At 37.6% G+C, this 13,779-nt stretch overlaps 1 protein-coding gene across 2 annotated transcripts in view; it reads left to right on the forward strand.

The window, feature by feature from the left end:
- The first annotated feature begins 2,745 nt into the window (after positions 1-2,745).
- Positions 2,746-13,779, forward strand: part of LOC143247558 (long-chain fatty acid transport protein 4-like) — a 55,195-nt gene continuing 44,161 nt past the window's right edge. The window contains exon 1 of one of the 2 annotated variants that reach the window (XM_076495832.1): positions 2,746-3,330. In XM_076495832.1, the coding sequence (XP_076351947.1) occupies positions 3,176-3,330 (155 nt within the window). In that variant the 5' untranslated portion in view covers positions 2,746-3,175. The remainder of the gene's footprint in view (positions 3,331-13,779) is intronic. The other variant, XM_076495833.1, reaches the window with a different exon arrangement.

Genomic DNA, 13,779 nt, shown 5'->3' on the forward strand with positions numbered 1-13,779 from the left:
AATTAATCTTTGTGGATTTGTAATACACTGGAAACATAAGTTTGTAAAAGTTTGTAATGCGATTATTTACTATTTCGTAATGATGCGTGTGAAAGGTTGATTTGAAAAGTTTCAGAAAGGATTCAGCGAATAATTTGTTTTTTTTTCACAAAATTTTTTTCTATGGATGTTGAAGGTTCATTAAGATGGCGAGGAATTATATATTTATGTAAATTCTCTGCAAAAACTAGCAGGAGCTTTTGTTTATAAATAACAGTTAAAGTCTAGAAGTTTTACTTTTTGTTTGTTAATGATTAATAATGATATCTGTTTAAACTCTAGGTGACATTCTCTTTAGTGAATATTTTTTTCTGTTTTACAAGAATCGTGAAAGGTTTACTTACTCTGTTACTACAGTGAAATCTCTGTAAAAGTAAAGATGTCAGTATACGGTGAGCACTGTGGTTAAAGAATTCTAAGCCTATATTTAGATAATCTCTATATGCTAAATATTTACTTCTGAATTAAAATATACATCTACTACTTCAGTAAATTATAAATATGGAGATTAGAGTGTTGACTGCAGCTAGATGCTTCAGTCACAATTACTCCAAACAACCTGGACTACCGGCTGACACTCCAGATAGGAAGATACGACGGCCTAATGCCTCCAAACGAACCTGACTACAGGATGACCCCCATATAGAAAGATACGACAACCTGGAATCGACAGCGCTGTCCTTTTCCTCGCCTTAAAACTTTGTTCTTTTTTAAATGATGAGATCTGTTTCTATTACATTTTAGCTGCTTTTGATTTTAAATTTTAAAAGTTCCTAGCACTAGTCTATTTGAAGTTTGAACAAAGCGTTGATATCTTTCAAAAGAGATTACATCAAAAGCAGACCATTTCTTACAAAATAGATGGTCCTCCACTGGTACAGCGGTAAGTCTACGAATTTACAACGCTAAAATCAGGGGTTCGATTCCACTCGGTGGACTCAGCAGATAGTCCAATGTAGCTTTGCTATAAGACAAAATACACAAAACAGATGTGTGAATGTTTTAAATAAACAAAATGCTCAAAACATCTGAAACAGACCAGAATAACAACTCGTACATCTTTGTCATATCATACGTTACCTTCACATACACGCAATTCTGACAGTTTTTTTAGGAATAAGTTTAATATTTCTAAGGAAATATTAACCCACAGGGGTGCTCGAAGACTAAACAATCCTACTTTAACCTCGCACTTGGTAGAAATTAAGAATTTTGATCACATGATTATTGACAATTTGGGTTAAAAACATTGGTGAGTTTAACATGTCAGTACGAGTCTTGCAGGAGTGGCAACTGCCAAAGCGAAGGCGCTATCTTCTCTGTTACTACCAAGGTATTTATTTTAAAAACTACTCCATGCATGTAGACAGTAACATGAACATGGAACAGTATGCAAACGATTTGGCAAAGATTATAGACCGTTGTTAATAACTAATTTTAGGCCTAAGACAGGTGGACTTGCAGATTTCGGTGTTTAGGATTATAATTATTTTGTATTATTCTAAAAGTTACGTATTTAAAGAAATACTGTGGCAATAAAGATGCTCATTTGCCCACAAATGTTTTGTGGTTTCTGCTAGTAAATATTTAATAACCAAAACCAAATCTGAAACAAAGGTAAGAGATTAAAATAGTTAAGTGTTATTATAATTGTTTGTTTCTGTTGGTTTTTTTATTTCGCGAAAAGCTGCTCGAAGGCTACCTGCTCTAGCCGTCTTGAGCTACTCTTTTACCAACAAATAGTGGGATTGACCGTGACTTTATAACAGCCCTACGGCTGAAATGACGATCATGTTTAGTATGACGGGGATTCGAACCAGTGATCCTCAGATAAGGAGTCCAGCGCTCTAGCCACCTGACCATACCGTTCATTATTTAAAAAACAAATAATATTTTGAAAAACGTTACGTTTGTGACTGCACTTGATCTACTCAGTCATACAATTGGGAAATCCTTATTTACAAAAGGGCGGGATTTACGAGCTTATGACAGTTTAAAGAACACGTAACATTTGAACAATGTTTAGGTAGAATGGGTTCTACTGAGTTTAAGAATTGGAGGACAAAATCACAAGATCGTAAAAAATGGGTGTAAAACTAGTAACCAGAGCCAGAACCATCAAGAATAAGGCACATACATTCACACAGAGCTTCAAGTTCTTAGGTGCCTAAATTTGTAGATTTCTTATGATGGTGGAAGGACAGAGGAAGGTGAAAAACACAGGCAGCCTTTGAAAATACACGTTTAATTGTTGTTCATAAAAATAATAAACTATTAATCGAATGAATATATTGGTTATAAATTATCTATTTTAATATGAAAAATGTTCTTTTTCAGTACTATAAAGATTGCAAATTGAATTATGTATCACAGTTGAACATAAAATGTTCATTTTATGTATTTTAACACTTTATTATGGGTTACATGGATATTGAAATTATGAAATAAATCAAAACGGTAATGCATGAATAATATAGTTTTGTACATTTATGCAATTGAAATGAAACATTTTCCATTAACAGACTGGGACACGTAAGCATGTAGGTCATACCATGAAGACATTCTGTTGACCTTGTGGTGATACTGTTTCGAGGCCTCTGCCCTGCTTACTATTGCCATCTAGTGATATTCCTTGGTACTACAAGCATATATTGACGTAAGCCACGTGACCTCGCTCTCCTCCCTTCCCTTCATGCCTTAGGCACCTAGCTTCTTGCCCTCGAGCGTTGACTACTCATTTATTAATTCTGAGGAAACTTTAAAGCTGCAATTATAAATGTTGTAAAGCACTTGTAACACTTGGTTGAAGTGTCCCAAACCAGTCACAGTGGCATGACTTGTTTGCAGAGTTTTACTGACCCGTAGATAATTATTTGAATCAAACAACCAATCAACGATATAATATTTACCGTACTATGTCACGATTTGACATCTTTCAGTAACTGTGCGTTGATTTATCTGGAAACGTTCGGCCTTCAGGAAGCACAAACATCGACGGTGCAGAGACGCTTAATATCTCGTTACTTCATTATATTATATGCACCCACGTACTAGCACTAGTCAGCTGAAGGTGGGAAAAGAAAAAGCAGTAGTAACCGAGCCTAAACCCATACTCCAATACTGCGCGTGTTAGGCAATGGAGAGAAAGTGGTATTTCGGCGGGTTTGTTTTGATGTGGTTGGCACGTGGCTCCCTACTGGAAGCGTTGGTTACAACTTTTGCTTTCTATGTAGCTACAGGAGGTTGGCGGTTTCTCCAAGTTTTTTACAATACATTTAGCAGGGACGTAAAGTAAGAAACGTTTTTTTTCCTTCATATATTTCATAGTAGGATGAATATGGTTTGTTGTTGCACTGTGTTTTACTCTGTTTTCTTTTGTACTTTCTTGTTATTAATTTTCAAAGCTATTTTAAACGCTCGCGTCTTGTAATTGCTCACTAAATCTTAATCGATTTATGGTAACTATGAATAGTAACTAGTGTTCGTTCCAGAATTTCACGTAAGGATACACGTATTTGCAAAGACTAATTAGTCATGATTTCTGTTCTCGATTTTAAACTGACAGACTTGACGGAAGACCACTAGGTTAATCGCATCCACTTCTAACTACTGAGATACAGCGGGATGTGGCCGTCACTTGTATAACGCTACATGATACACAGCAATAGATCACAAAAAGCGAATCCTTCGGTTTGCAGTTTGGCTACGCCCTATCTTTTGTTTGTTTGTTTTTTGAATTTCGCGCAAAGCTACACGAGAGCTATCCACGCTAGCCGTCCCTAATTTAGCAGTGTAAGACTAGAGGGAAGGCACCCACTGCCAACTGTTGGGGTACTCTTTTACCAACGAATAGTGGGATTGACTGCAACATTATAACGCCCCCATGCTGAAAGGGCAAGCATGTTTGGTAAGATGGGGATTCGAACCCGCGACCTTCGGATTACGAGTCGAACGACTTAGCCCACCTGGATATGCCGGACCACCCCTTAGTTTTTACAATTAAACATTTTCTAGCTCTAAGCAACGAATGTGTACATATACTTTTAATGATCACTCAACATCTTATTACTCAGCCCCCCCCCAATATTGTTACCTACATATATTCATAAGATATGGAAAACACAATTGTTGTTGTTGCTTAACAATTAACATCAAAGAGACATAGATCTGTAGAACTCAACGTCTTCAGTAAGACGGAAGTATGTGTCATGCATCCCATAGCAACGTACTGAATGCACTGAAACTCATGCACTGTATTACCGCTCCCTGTGTAATGCCATTCTATCTTGAGCTTTGACGAAGATTAGACAACCACGTTGATTTCAAGTTACAACAGATCATCAGTGATTTTACTTGATAAACCAAAGGTTTCACAGGTATTTACCCATTAATTTCATTTATCTTTTATTGAAAAGTAAAACATAGCATGCATGTATAAGTGTATTGTGTACAGGTCAAACCTATGAAGCATTTAGCCAGTGTTGTGTCCCCTGTGAGATAATTTTGCATTGTGTATCAGTCATTCAAAATTGTACAGATGATTGTGGCATACATTTAAAATTGTGACTTACAATCCAATTAATGTTATACTTATGATTAGATAATAACCTTACATGTTAACTGACCAAATAACATTTCTAAACAATTCTAGAACGAATTTTCAAATTGTCATTGGGCTATTTAGAAGTGCCTAATTTAATGTAATGTAGTAGTTACATTATTGTAATAGGTGCTTGTCACACTTATGATAATAAGAACAATATCACAATCACAGTTTGACCTGTATGAATAATGTGAAGAAACCAGCCTTTCTGTGAAGGTCAACTGAAATTTAGACATTTTGTTTTGGTGCTACTATGACCATTCAATATCCTGGCCGCGGGTTTGCTTTATTTGAACGCCTTAAGCGTATGATCACCGAACCGCTGACCATGGTGTACGCTCTGGGTGCGGCTAACGATCGGCTCAGCCCGATCGAGATCCAAATGCCAGCCGCACGCCACCTCCCCGCTCACTCCCATTAGTTGCCCACAGCTTTACAACATGCCCTATCAAAGCTGTGTTTGTGTTCCCTAATTAGCCATGTAATTTTACATTATCACTGCCCTCTAATTACGTACTTGTGCTATGTGGTTAAAGATAAACACTTTCTCTAACAGTATTTTACGAATATGTTCATGTACTATAAATATAATTGGGTGATTTCAATGCCACAGAGCAGTTGTTCGTAATGTTGAACTATGTTTAGTTGTTATTTGTTCCTTATTCATGGTAAATGACCCAATAGTATGTATGTTATATCTTTTTTCATTTGATTTCGATGTTTCAAATGAATATCCTTTGCAAGCCATAATGCCAATATATAGAGAGAAACTACCATTCGTTTCATATAAACTAACACAACTTGGAAGTACGAAGTGGTACTAGCAGTCAGTCGGCTCGGGGGTCAGTTTGACGTTCGCGCGCTCTGTATAAAAGGTTTTTTTGTTTGTTTGTTTGTTTGTTTGGAAATTTCGCACAAAGCTACTCGAGGGCTATCTGTGCTAGCCGTCCCTAATTTAGCAGTGTAAGACTAGAGGGAAGGCAGCTAGTCATCACCACCCACCGCCAACTCTTGGACTACTCTTTTACCAACGAATAGTGGGATTGACCGTCACATTATACACCTCCACGGCTGGGAGGGCGAGCATGTTTAGCGCGACGCGGGCGCGAACCCGCGACCCTCGGATTACGAGTCGCACGCCTTACGCGCTAGGCCATGCCGGGCCCTGTATAAAAGGAAGTTATGTTTGTTTACGCGGCTCTCGCTCTATTTGGTACTCAGTCTCACACTGGGACACACACTCAGTTTGGATTAATAAAAGGAAATGAAAATCAGCGACTCGTTTTCAAACAAGGACACCAACACACAAGAAAATAGTCAGATATCACCCACCAAAACATAAACCGGTCATACTACACATAGGGTTGATTATGCAACACTACCTGCTACCCAAGAAGAGGCCGCGAGTAGATGGTCCCACAAACAAATGTGGTGCAAGTGAGAAGGACAGTGGTGATCGTGATGGTGAGAATGCGGACACGACTAGTGCGGGACCCCAGCTGCAAGGTGGGCACCACTCACACCCAGGGTGAAAAACTACCACCAGGATCCAAGCTTCCAGATAGTCGTCCTACCTGTCCAGATTTGAAGAGATACCCGGCCACAGAATACAGCGACCAGTCAAGGTCATTCAACAAGAATTGGCGTGATCAGCACTCGTGGTTAGAGTACTCTGTGACCCAAGATGCTGCATTCTGCTTCGCATGTCATCTTTTCAGTCACACACATTTCAGTAAAACTGAGAAGTCCTTCACCCATGAAGGCTTCCGGAACTAGAAGAAGGCGACCACATCACTGAAGTCCCATGATAACTCTGCAGGACACAAACCAAACGGAAAGACGTTGTAAGGCCCGGCATGGCCAGGTGGATAAGGCTGTCGACTTGTAATCCGAGGGTCGCGCGTTCGTATCCCCGTCACACCAAACATGCTCGCCGTTTTAGTCATGGGGCGTTATAATGTGACGATGAATCCCACTATTCGTTGGTAAAAGAATAGTCCAAGAGTAGGCAATGGTTGGTGATGACCTTCCTCTAGTCTTACACCAGTAAACCATGGAGGACTAGCGCAGATAGCGAAATTCAAAACAGACAAGAGACACTGTAATAACTCTCAAACCATTTAAATTACAAAATCACTGTCTATACCATTTACTAAATAATTTGTCGTTTATTATATTGCGTTTCAAAATCTCAATTTGTTAAAAACTTGTATAGTTGGTGTAATAACAGTAAAAACAAACGCACCAAAGTTGTTTTAATCTCCTTATTTTTGTCAATGGGCGGAGTTTCAAATCTCAATTCCTACAGCTGCTCGTTAAAAGATTAGGTTTGTTTATGAATTTCGCGCAAAGCTACACAGGGACTATCTGCGCTATCCGTCCCTAATTTGGCAGTGTAAGACTAGAAGGAAAGCAGTTAGTCATCACCACCTACCGCCAAATTTTGGGCTACTCTTTTACCAACGAATAAAGGGATTTACTATCGTATTATAACGCTCCCACAGGGATTCGAACCTACGACCATCAGATTACGAATCGAGCACTTAACCACCTGCTCATACCGGGCTTTACAATGAGAAACCGTGAGCATATGAAACTCGCATTTAATTACAGAGAAACTGGGTCAGTTAAATGTGCTTAGTCTTTCTGAAGGACAAAGCAAATAAGGCTAAAGATAAGGACGATCTCAGATTTACTGGGACAACTGGTAACCCTGGTCATGATCCGCCAACGATAATAACAACAATAAATTATCTTACTTTTATACACAATCCATATAACTTATTTGATGACATTTTAACCAACGTTTAGTGAACGAAAAATATGGCAAAAATTCAATCAGTTACCCGACCAGCCGTGGCCTAGGAGTTAACATGCCAGTTTATGAATCCAATTGTTCATGGTTCGCATCCCTTTGCTGAAAAATTGCACTCCGCACTTTGGGGCCATGTGCACGCTATAAGAGTGACAAGTCAAATGCTATTATTTGATTAAAGTAACCTACGTATCGGCGAGGGTTGTTTTTGTCAACCATCCTTCTTGCCTTACCAGTTCAATATTAGGGACAGCGATTGTCGAATGTATGTAGTATTACGTGAATATTGTTTAAGAAAGACGTAAAACGCCTATCTGCACATGTGACTCGTGCTACAGATCTAGTGACTTTCAAATTATGAAAGTTCCAGGTTCAAACTCCAACTGTTTGTTTGTTTGTTTTAATTTTGCGCAAAGCTACACGAGGGCTATCTATCTGCGCTATCTAGTCTTAGCAGCGTAAGACTAGAGGGAAGGCAATTAGTCATCACCATCCACCACCAATTCTTGGGGTACTTTTTTTATCAACGAATAGTGAGATTGACCATCAAATTATAACTCCCACACGGCTGAAAGGGTGAGCATGTTTGGTTTGACGGGGATTCGAACCCGTGACCTTCATATTGCGAGGAGAGTACCTTAACCACCTGTCCCTGCTGGGTTTAAACTCCAACTGACTGTACGCTTGAATCGAACGTTTATGACATTTTTTGTCATGTACCTGTTCTATTTACAATGAAAGTATGTATCTAGACCACACTGTACTTGTGACGTGTTCTGAAGGACGCGAACCTATTGATACACGTTCATGCAAATTTTCACATCACCAATGTTAAATTTCAATCCTGTATTATGTGTGCGTTAGTGAGTCTGCATTGAACTGCAAACTTATATACGTCATCGAGGTGTATAGCTTTGATATGCACATGTTATAACACTATTAGGATAGAAATGGAGTAACGTTAGTAAATAATTTGAAAAGGCTTACGAGTTTACTTATGTATATCAGTGGTGTGACTTTAGTAAATAAATTAAAATAGCTAACGAGTTTACTTATGCATATCAGTGGTGTGACTTTAGTAAATAAATTAAAATAGCTAACGAGTTTACTTATGCATATCAGTGGTGTGACTTTAGTAAATAACTCAAAAAGACTTACGAGTTTATTTGCATATATCAGTGGTGTAACTTGGGTCAATAATCATACTAATCACAATGTGTATATTTACATATTTTAGTGGTGTAACTTGGGTCAATAATCATACTAATCGCAATGTGTATATTTACATATTTTAGTGGTGTAACATGGGTAAATAATCATATACTACTCATAGGAGTGTATTTAGTTGTACTGAGTTAGGTATGTAAATGTAAATGATTCTATAAACAACTTAATTAGTACAAATACAAAATAGTTGTAATGTTAAAACAACGTCAGAAAAAAGTTATACATACAGGGTAAGCTAAGATATGCATAATACGAACAGGGTAAACTAAGATATGTATGACACAAACAGGGTAAACTAAGATGTGTATGATACAAACAGGGTAAACTAAGATGTGTATGATACAAACAGGATAAACTAAGATATGCATGATACAAACAGGGTAAACTAAGATATGCATGATACAAACAGGGTAAACTAAGATGTGTATGATACAAACAGGGTAAACTAAGATGTGTATGATACAAACAGGATAAACTAAGATATGCATGATACAAACAGGGTAAACTAAGATATGCATGATACAAACAGGACAAACTAAGATATGTATGATACAAACAGGGTAAGCTAAGATATGTATGATACAAACAGGATAAACTAAGTTATGTATGATACAAAGAGGATAAACTAAGTTATGTATGAATGACTTAACAACAAATACATTTCGCTATACCAGCAGAGAAAGAAGATATGTGTAAATGATTTTACAAACAAAATAGTGAGTACTTATCGTTGTAGTGGCAAATTAACATTTACAAATAATTATACAAACAGAGTAACCGTGCGTAAAAGAAAAAAAAACACAGGTTATAAGTAGCTTTGCGAGTAAACTAACATCTGACGTAGACAGGAGAGAAGACATGAGGCGGATGTGGGTGTTCTCTGAACGGACGCACATTGGATGAACCGTTGTCAAATGTTTAACTAGATTATTTCACAACTTACCGGTTAAAAAGTAATCGTAGAAACAGAATAACAATAATAAAGTAGAAACTTTTGGCGTTTCGGTATAATACCGATCATTGTTTCCTATTTTGATTTTTCAAGACAACTGGGAATTCGGGACGCGGCTGTCAAATAGAAAGAGGGCAAGGCCATCGTATGTCAACGCTAGCGACACCTCTGTTTTAAAAAAGCATATTTCACGTGTTTTGTTAAAATGACTGAAAAAGACCTTTTATCTAATTGTTTTCAAGTTACGTTATTAACAAAAGCAGTCAGAGAGGCTGATACATTTCTATTAGACTATACATTGAAGAAAGTCACATTCAACCTTTGAAAACTCAGAAAATCCTCCTCAGGCCCAGAATGATAAACGACTCAGATAATTTTATTTGTAGTGTGAGGATGAACCACATCCTCAACGTATCCATGACGTTCGGTAGAATTCTGATCACACTTTACAGAGTTATTACTCGAAAACCACGAAAAACGTCCTATCTCTCCATTATATATATATATATATATATATAAAGCTTCAAAGTGGTCCAGAATTGAATTTTGGATCTGGACCAAATTTGGGGAAAATTTTTCCATTCTGACTTTCCATCTTGTGCAAGCCCGGCATGGCCAGGTGGGTTAAGGCGTTCGACTCCTGATCTGAGAGTCGCGGGTTCGAATCTCGTTCGCACCAAACATCCTCGCCCTTTCAGCCGTGGGGACGTTATAATGTGTCGGTCAATCCCACTATTCGTTTGTAAAAGAGTAGCCCAAAGTTTGGCGATAGGTTATGATTACTAGCTACCTTCCATCTAGTCTTACACTGCTAAATTAGGGACAGCTAGCACAGATAACCCTTGAGTAGCTTTGTGCGAAGTTAAAAAAAAAACAAAAAAAACCATCCTGTGCAAAATTTTCGCGTGTATTGGTCTATTAGTGTTCGAGATACGTATGCGGAAATATACACATTCATACACGCACACTAACCCCGTTGTAATACACTCGTAGGGCGAGAACAGTTGTAACGAGTGGGAAGTACCTCACGTTTTTATGACTAGAGTATCAATAGAGTTTGTATAAGCAGTACAAATTGGATAAAAAAATAAAAAATAGATTTGTGCTACTTTGTACACATGACCAGTTTCAGTGAAAACTTGATGTTTGAGAATTAGAACCTGTGAAACTAGTCTCTAACATAAAAAAAACAAAAAAACGTGGCCAGTTTGTAAATAGAAAAATGTGAAGTTTATGGAGAAAAATCTGCTTTGTTTTTACCGTAAGAAACAAAGCAACTTATAAAGTGTTCTGCTTGGTCAGTCTTCCCCTTGTTTCTGTTCAAAATCCTGTTACGATATTATTTTTTCATTATGGGGTTCTTTGAAATTATGTGATGAAGATTATTCAAAGTTCATGTGACGATAATAAATTAGTTTATTTCTTCTTTAACTTTTTTACAAATTTCACCACTGTTGTGTGACTGGTAGGCCACATTAACAAATGGTTTTCCAACGTAAATTCCACGCTAACCACACGACACTAACGTAAAAATAAACTTACTTATGTAACTCCACGGTTGATCGATAAAGTAATTGAAAATAAAATGGTTGCTAGAAAATAAAAATACTTCCTGACTTCACTCCCTCTCGTATTTATAATCTACTAATCGAATTTACCAGAAAACCTGAAGCTAAATATTTAAGAACTTTCTAAGCCTACATTATTAAACTTTTTATTGTAACATCATACTCCTTCCACCTAACATCTGTAACGTTTCTAAAAGTACTATAAAATACCATCAAAATAAATGTATATATGTATGTATATATTTCAGAAGCGAGCCAATATTGTCATAGTATTTTGCGTGTTCGGCCCGTGAATCTAAAGATTCTTTGTTCGAGTCCCGTTGTTTCATACGCACACAAAAAAAAGGTTTGCTGCGCATGGGTGTTGTTGGCTTGCGGCTTTCAATGTAGTACATTCGTTTAAAATTTGTAACAGTAATGCGCAGAAAGCCTCTTGTGGATCTTTGCACGAGTAATTCTTAGCATTTTTCTCCATCACAAGACAAGAAATGCTTGCCATCCAAACGGGCATTGTTTATTATGTTTCTTGCTTTGTTATCTACCTACTTTCTAAAATGTGAGATCATAAAATTTCCACTAGAACACTGGGTCGTAATAATATTTTTGCAAGCTATATTTTCAATGTTTTAATATATACATGTTTCCTAGAGGGAGCTGATAGTAATGATGACATCATAATCTGAATATTCTTTGGTGTTATTTCATGAACGTTTCAATCATTTTTTTTTTAGTTTTCTCAAAGTCTATTCCATGGGGCCTGGGAGGTTCCGAATGCTTTTGTTTCCTTCCATGTTGCTTTTGACTGTTTCGATTCATACAATATTGAGTTTTGTTTACTTTTGATATAAACATTTTTTTCCAATTTTGTTCTTTTTCACAGTTTTTTTTTGGGGGGGAGACAGAAAACTCCTACGTATTGCTCATTAAGTAAGTGAAAATTAGAAAAAATATATATATTTGACTTTCAGGAAGCAGAATTATGGGGCCTAAGGGCAAAAATTTGGCTAACATTTTTGGAGTCAAATTCAAATAATGATAACCATGTGCACATCCTCAAAATCCATTTTGTTTGGGTGCAAAATTTAAGGTTTCAAGGGTCTTTCCTCTTGGAGCTACAATTGTCCACGTACTCAGAGACAGGCATTTTTATTATTATAGATTATCGTAGTATTATCCACCTACAGAGGCTCAGTGTTAAGTCTGAAGACTTACAAAGTGAGTAGCTTTTTGTGTAACTTTGCGCATAACAACAAACAAATTATTGTAATACTGTTTTCCAACACCGTAATTATAATATTGTGCTTACGTAATAGTGATAAAGGTGTCATTAAAGTAATGCTGCTTTACCACACCGTAATTAAAATCGTAATACAGTTAATAATAATGAAGTTGTGCTGTGATTTTATTCATTTTCTCACATTTTATTACTGTTTTAATTGTTGTGGGTATGTTTCAACACTCACACATATAGAACGCTTCCTCCAACTGTCACACTGTTTTCAGTTTCTATTTACATGTTATATTTGTTTTACGTGCTTGATATAGATAAACAAGAACCTAGCATGGCCAGATGATTAGGGCGCTTCACTCCTATTCTGCAGTTTTCGGTTTTGAATCCCATCACATCAAAAATGCTCGCCCTTTCAGCCGTGGGGGCGTTATAATGTGACGGTCGATCCCACCATTCGTTGGTAAAAGAGTAGTCCAAGAGTTGGCGGAGGGTGGTGGTGACTAGTTGCATTCCCTTTAGTCTACTCGCTGCTAAATTGGGGACGGCTAGCGCAGGTAACCCTCTTGGAGCTTCGCGAGAAATTCAACACAAGCCAGACAAACAAAATTAAACCTCAGCCAGTTAAAAAGTATGCCGAAAGAACGAGGTCTTACGTATTATGGGAGCGCTCTCAGCTACCTCCTGGAAAATCAGCTGCGACAGTGAAAAGTAGGTTATCTCAAACAGTGTAACACGTGGATGTAATGGTGATTAGGCCAGGCTTACCACTTTTCTTGTTGACCTTTCTAACACAAAGCCAAACTATCAGTAAAAGTGGTGTGTGTAATATGTCAATTGTCAGACGGTTTGTTTGTTTCGTTGTTCGACCGAAAGAAACCTATGCCGCTGACGTCATTGTTCTCAATTTTGAAATAAGGACGAAAAAGAAAAAAGGCAAACACCTGGCAGTACCTACCGACTGAAGCGACTACTCTTACAGATTAACGGGCTGACTGCCACTCATATACCCTGCTCACAACTTAATGTTTTTTGGTAGCACCATGATTCTAACCCGAGACTCTGAATCCAATATGTTAACCACTAGGCAATGCTGAGGTCTGCGAACAGTTTGGTAGCACCATAGTTTGAACCTGAGACTCTTTGTTTAAGATGCTAATCACTAGGCTATGCTGGGGTCAGCTAACAGTTTGGTAGCACCATAGTTTGAACCTAAGACTCTCTGTTTGAGATGTAAACCACTAGGCTATGCTGGGGTCTGCGAACAGTTTTGTTGCACCATAGTTTCCACCTGAGACTCTCTGTTTAAGATGCTAACCACTAGGCTATCTGGGGTCTGCGAACAGT

The sequence above is a fragment of the Tachypleus tridentatus genome, chromosome 3 (assembly GCF_004210375.1).
Source record: "Tachypleus tridentatus isolate NWPU-2018 chromosome 3, ASM421037v1, whole genome shotgun sequence".
Lineage (NCBI taxonomy): Eukaryota > Metazoa > Arthropoda > Merostomata > Xiphosura > Limulidae > Tachypleus > Tachypleus tridentatus.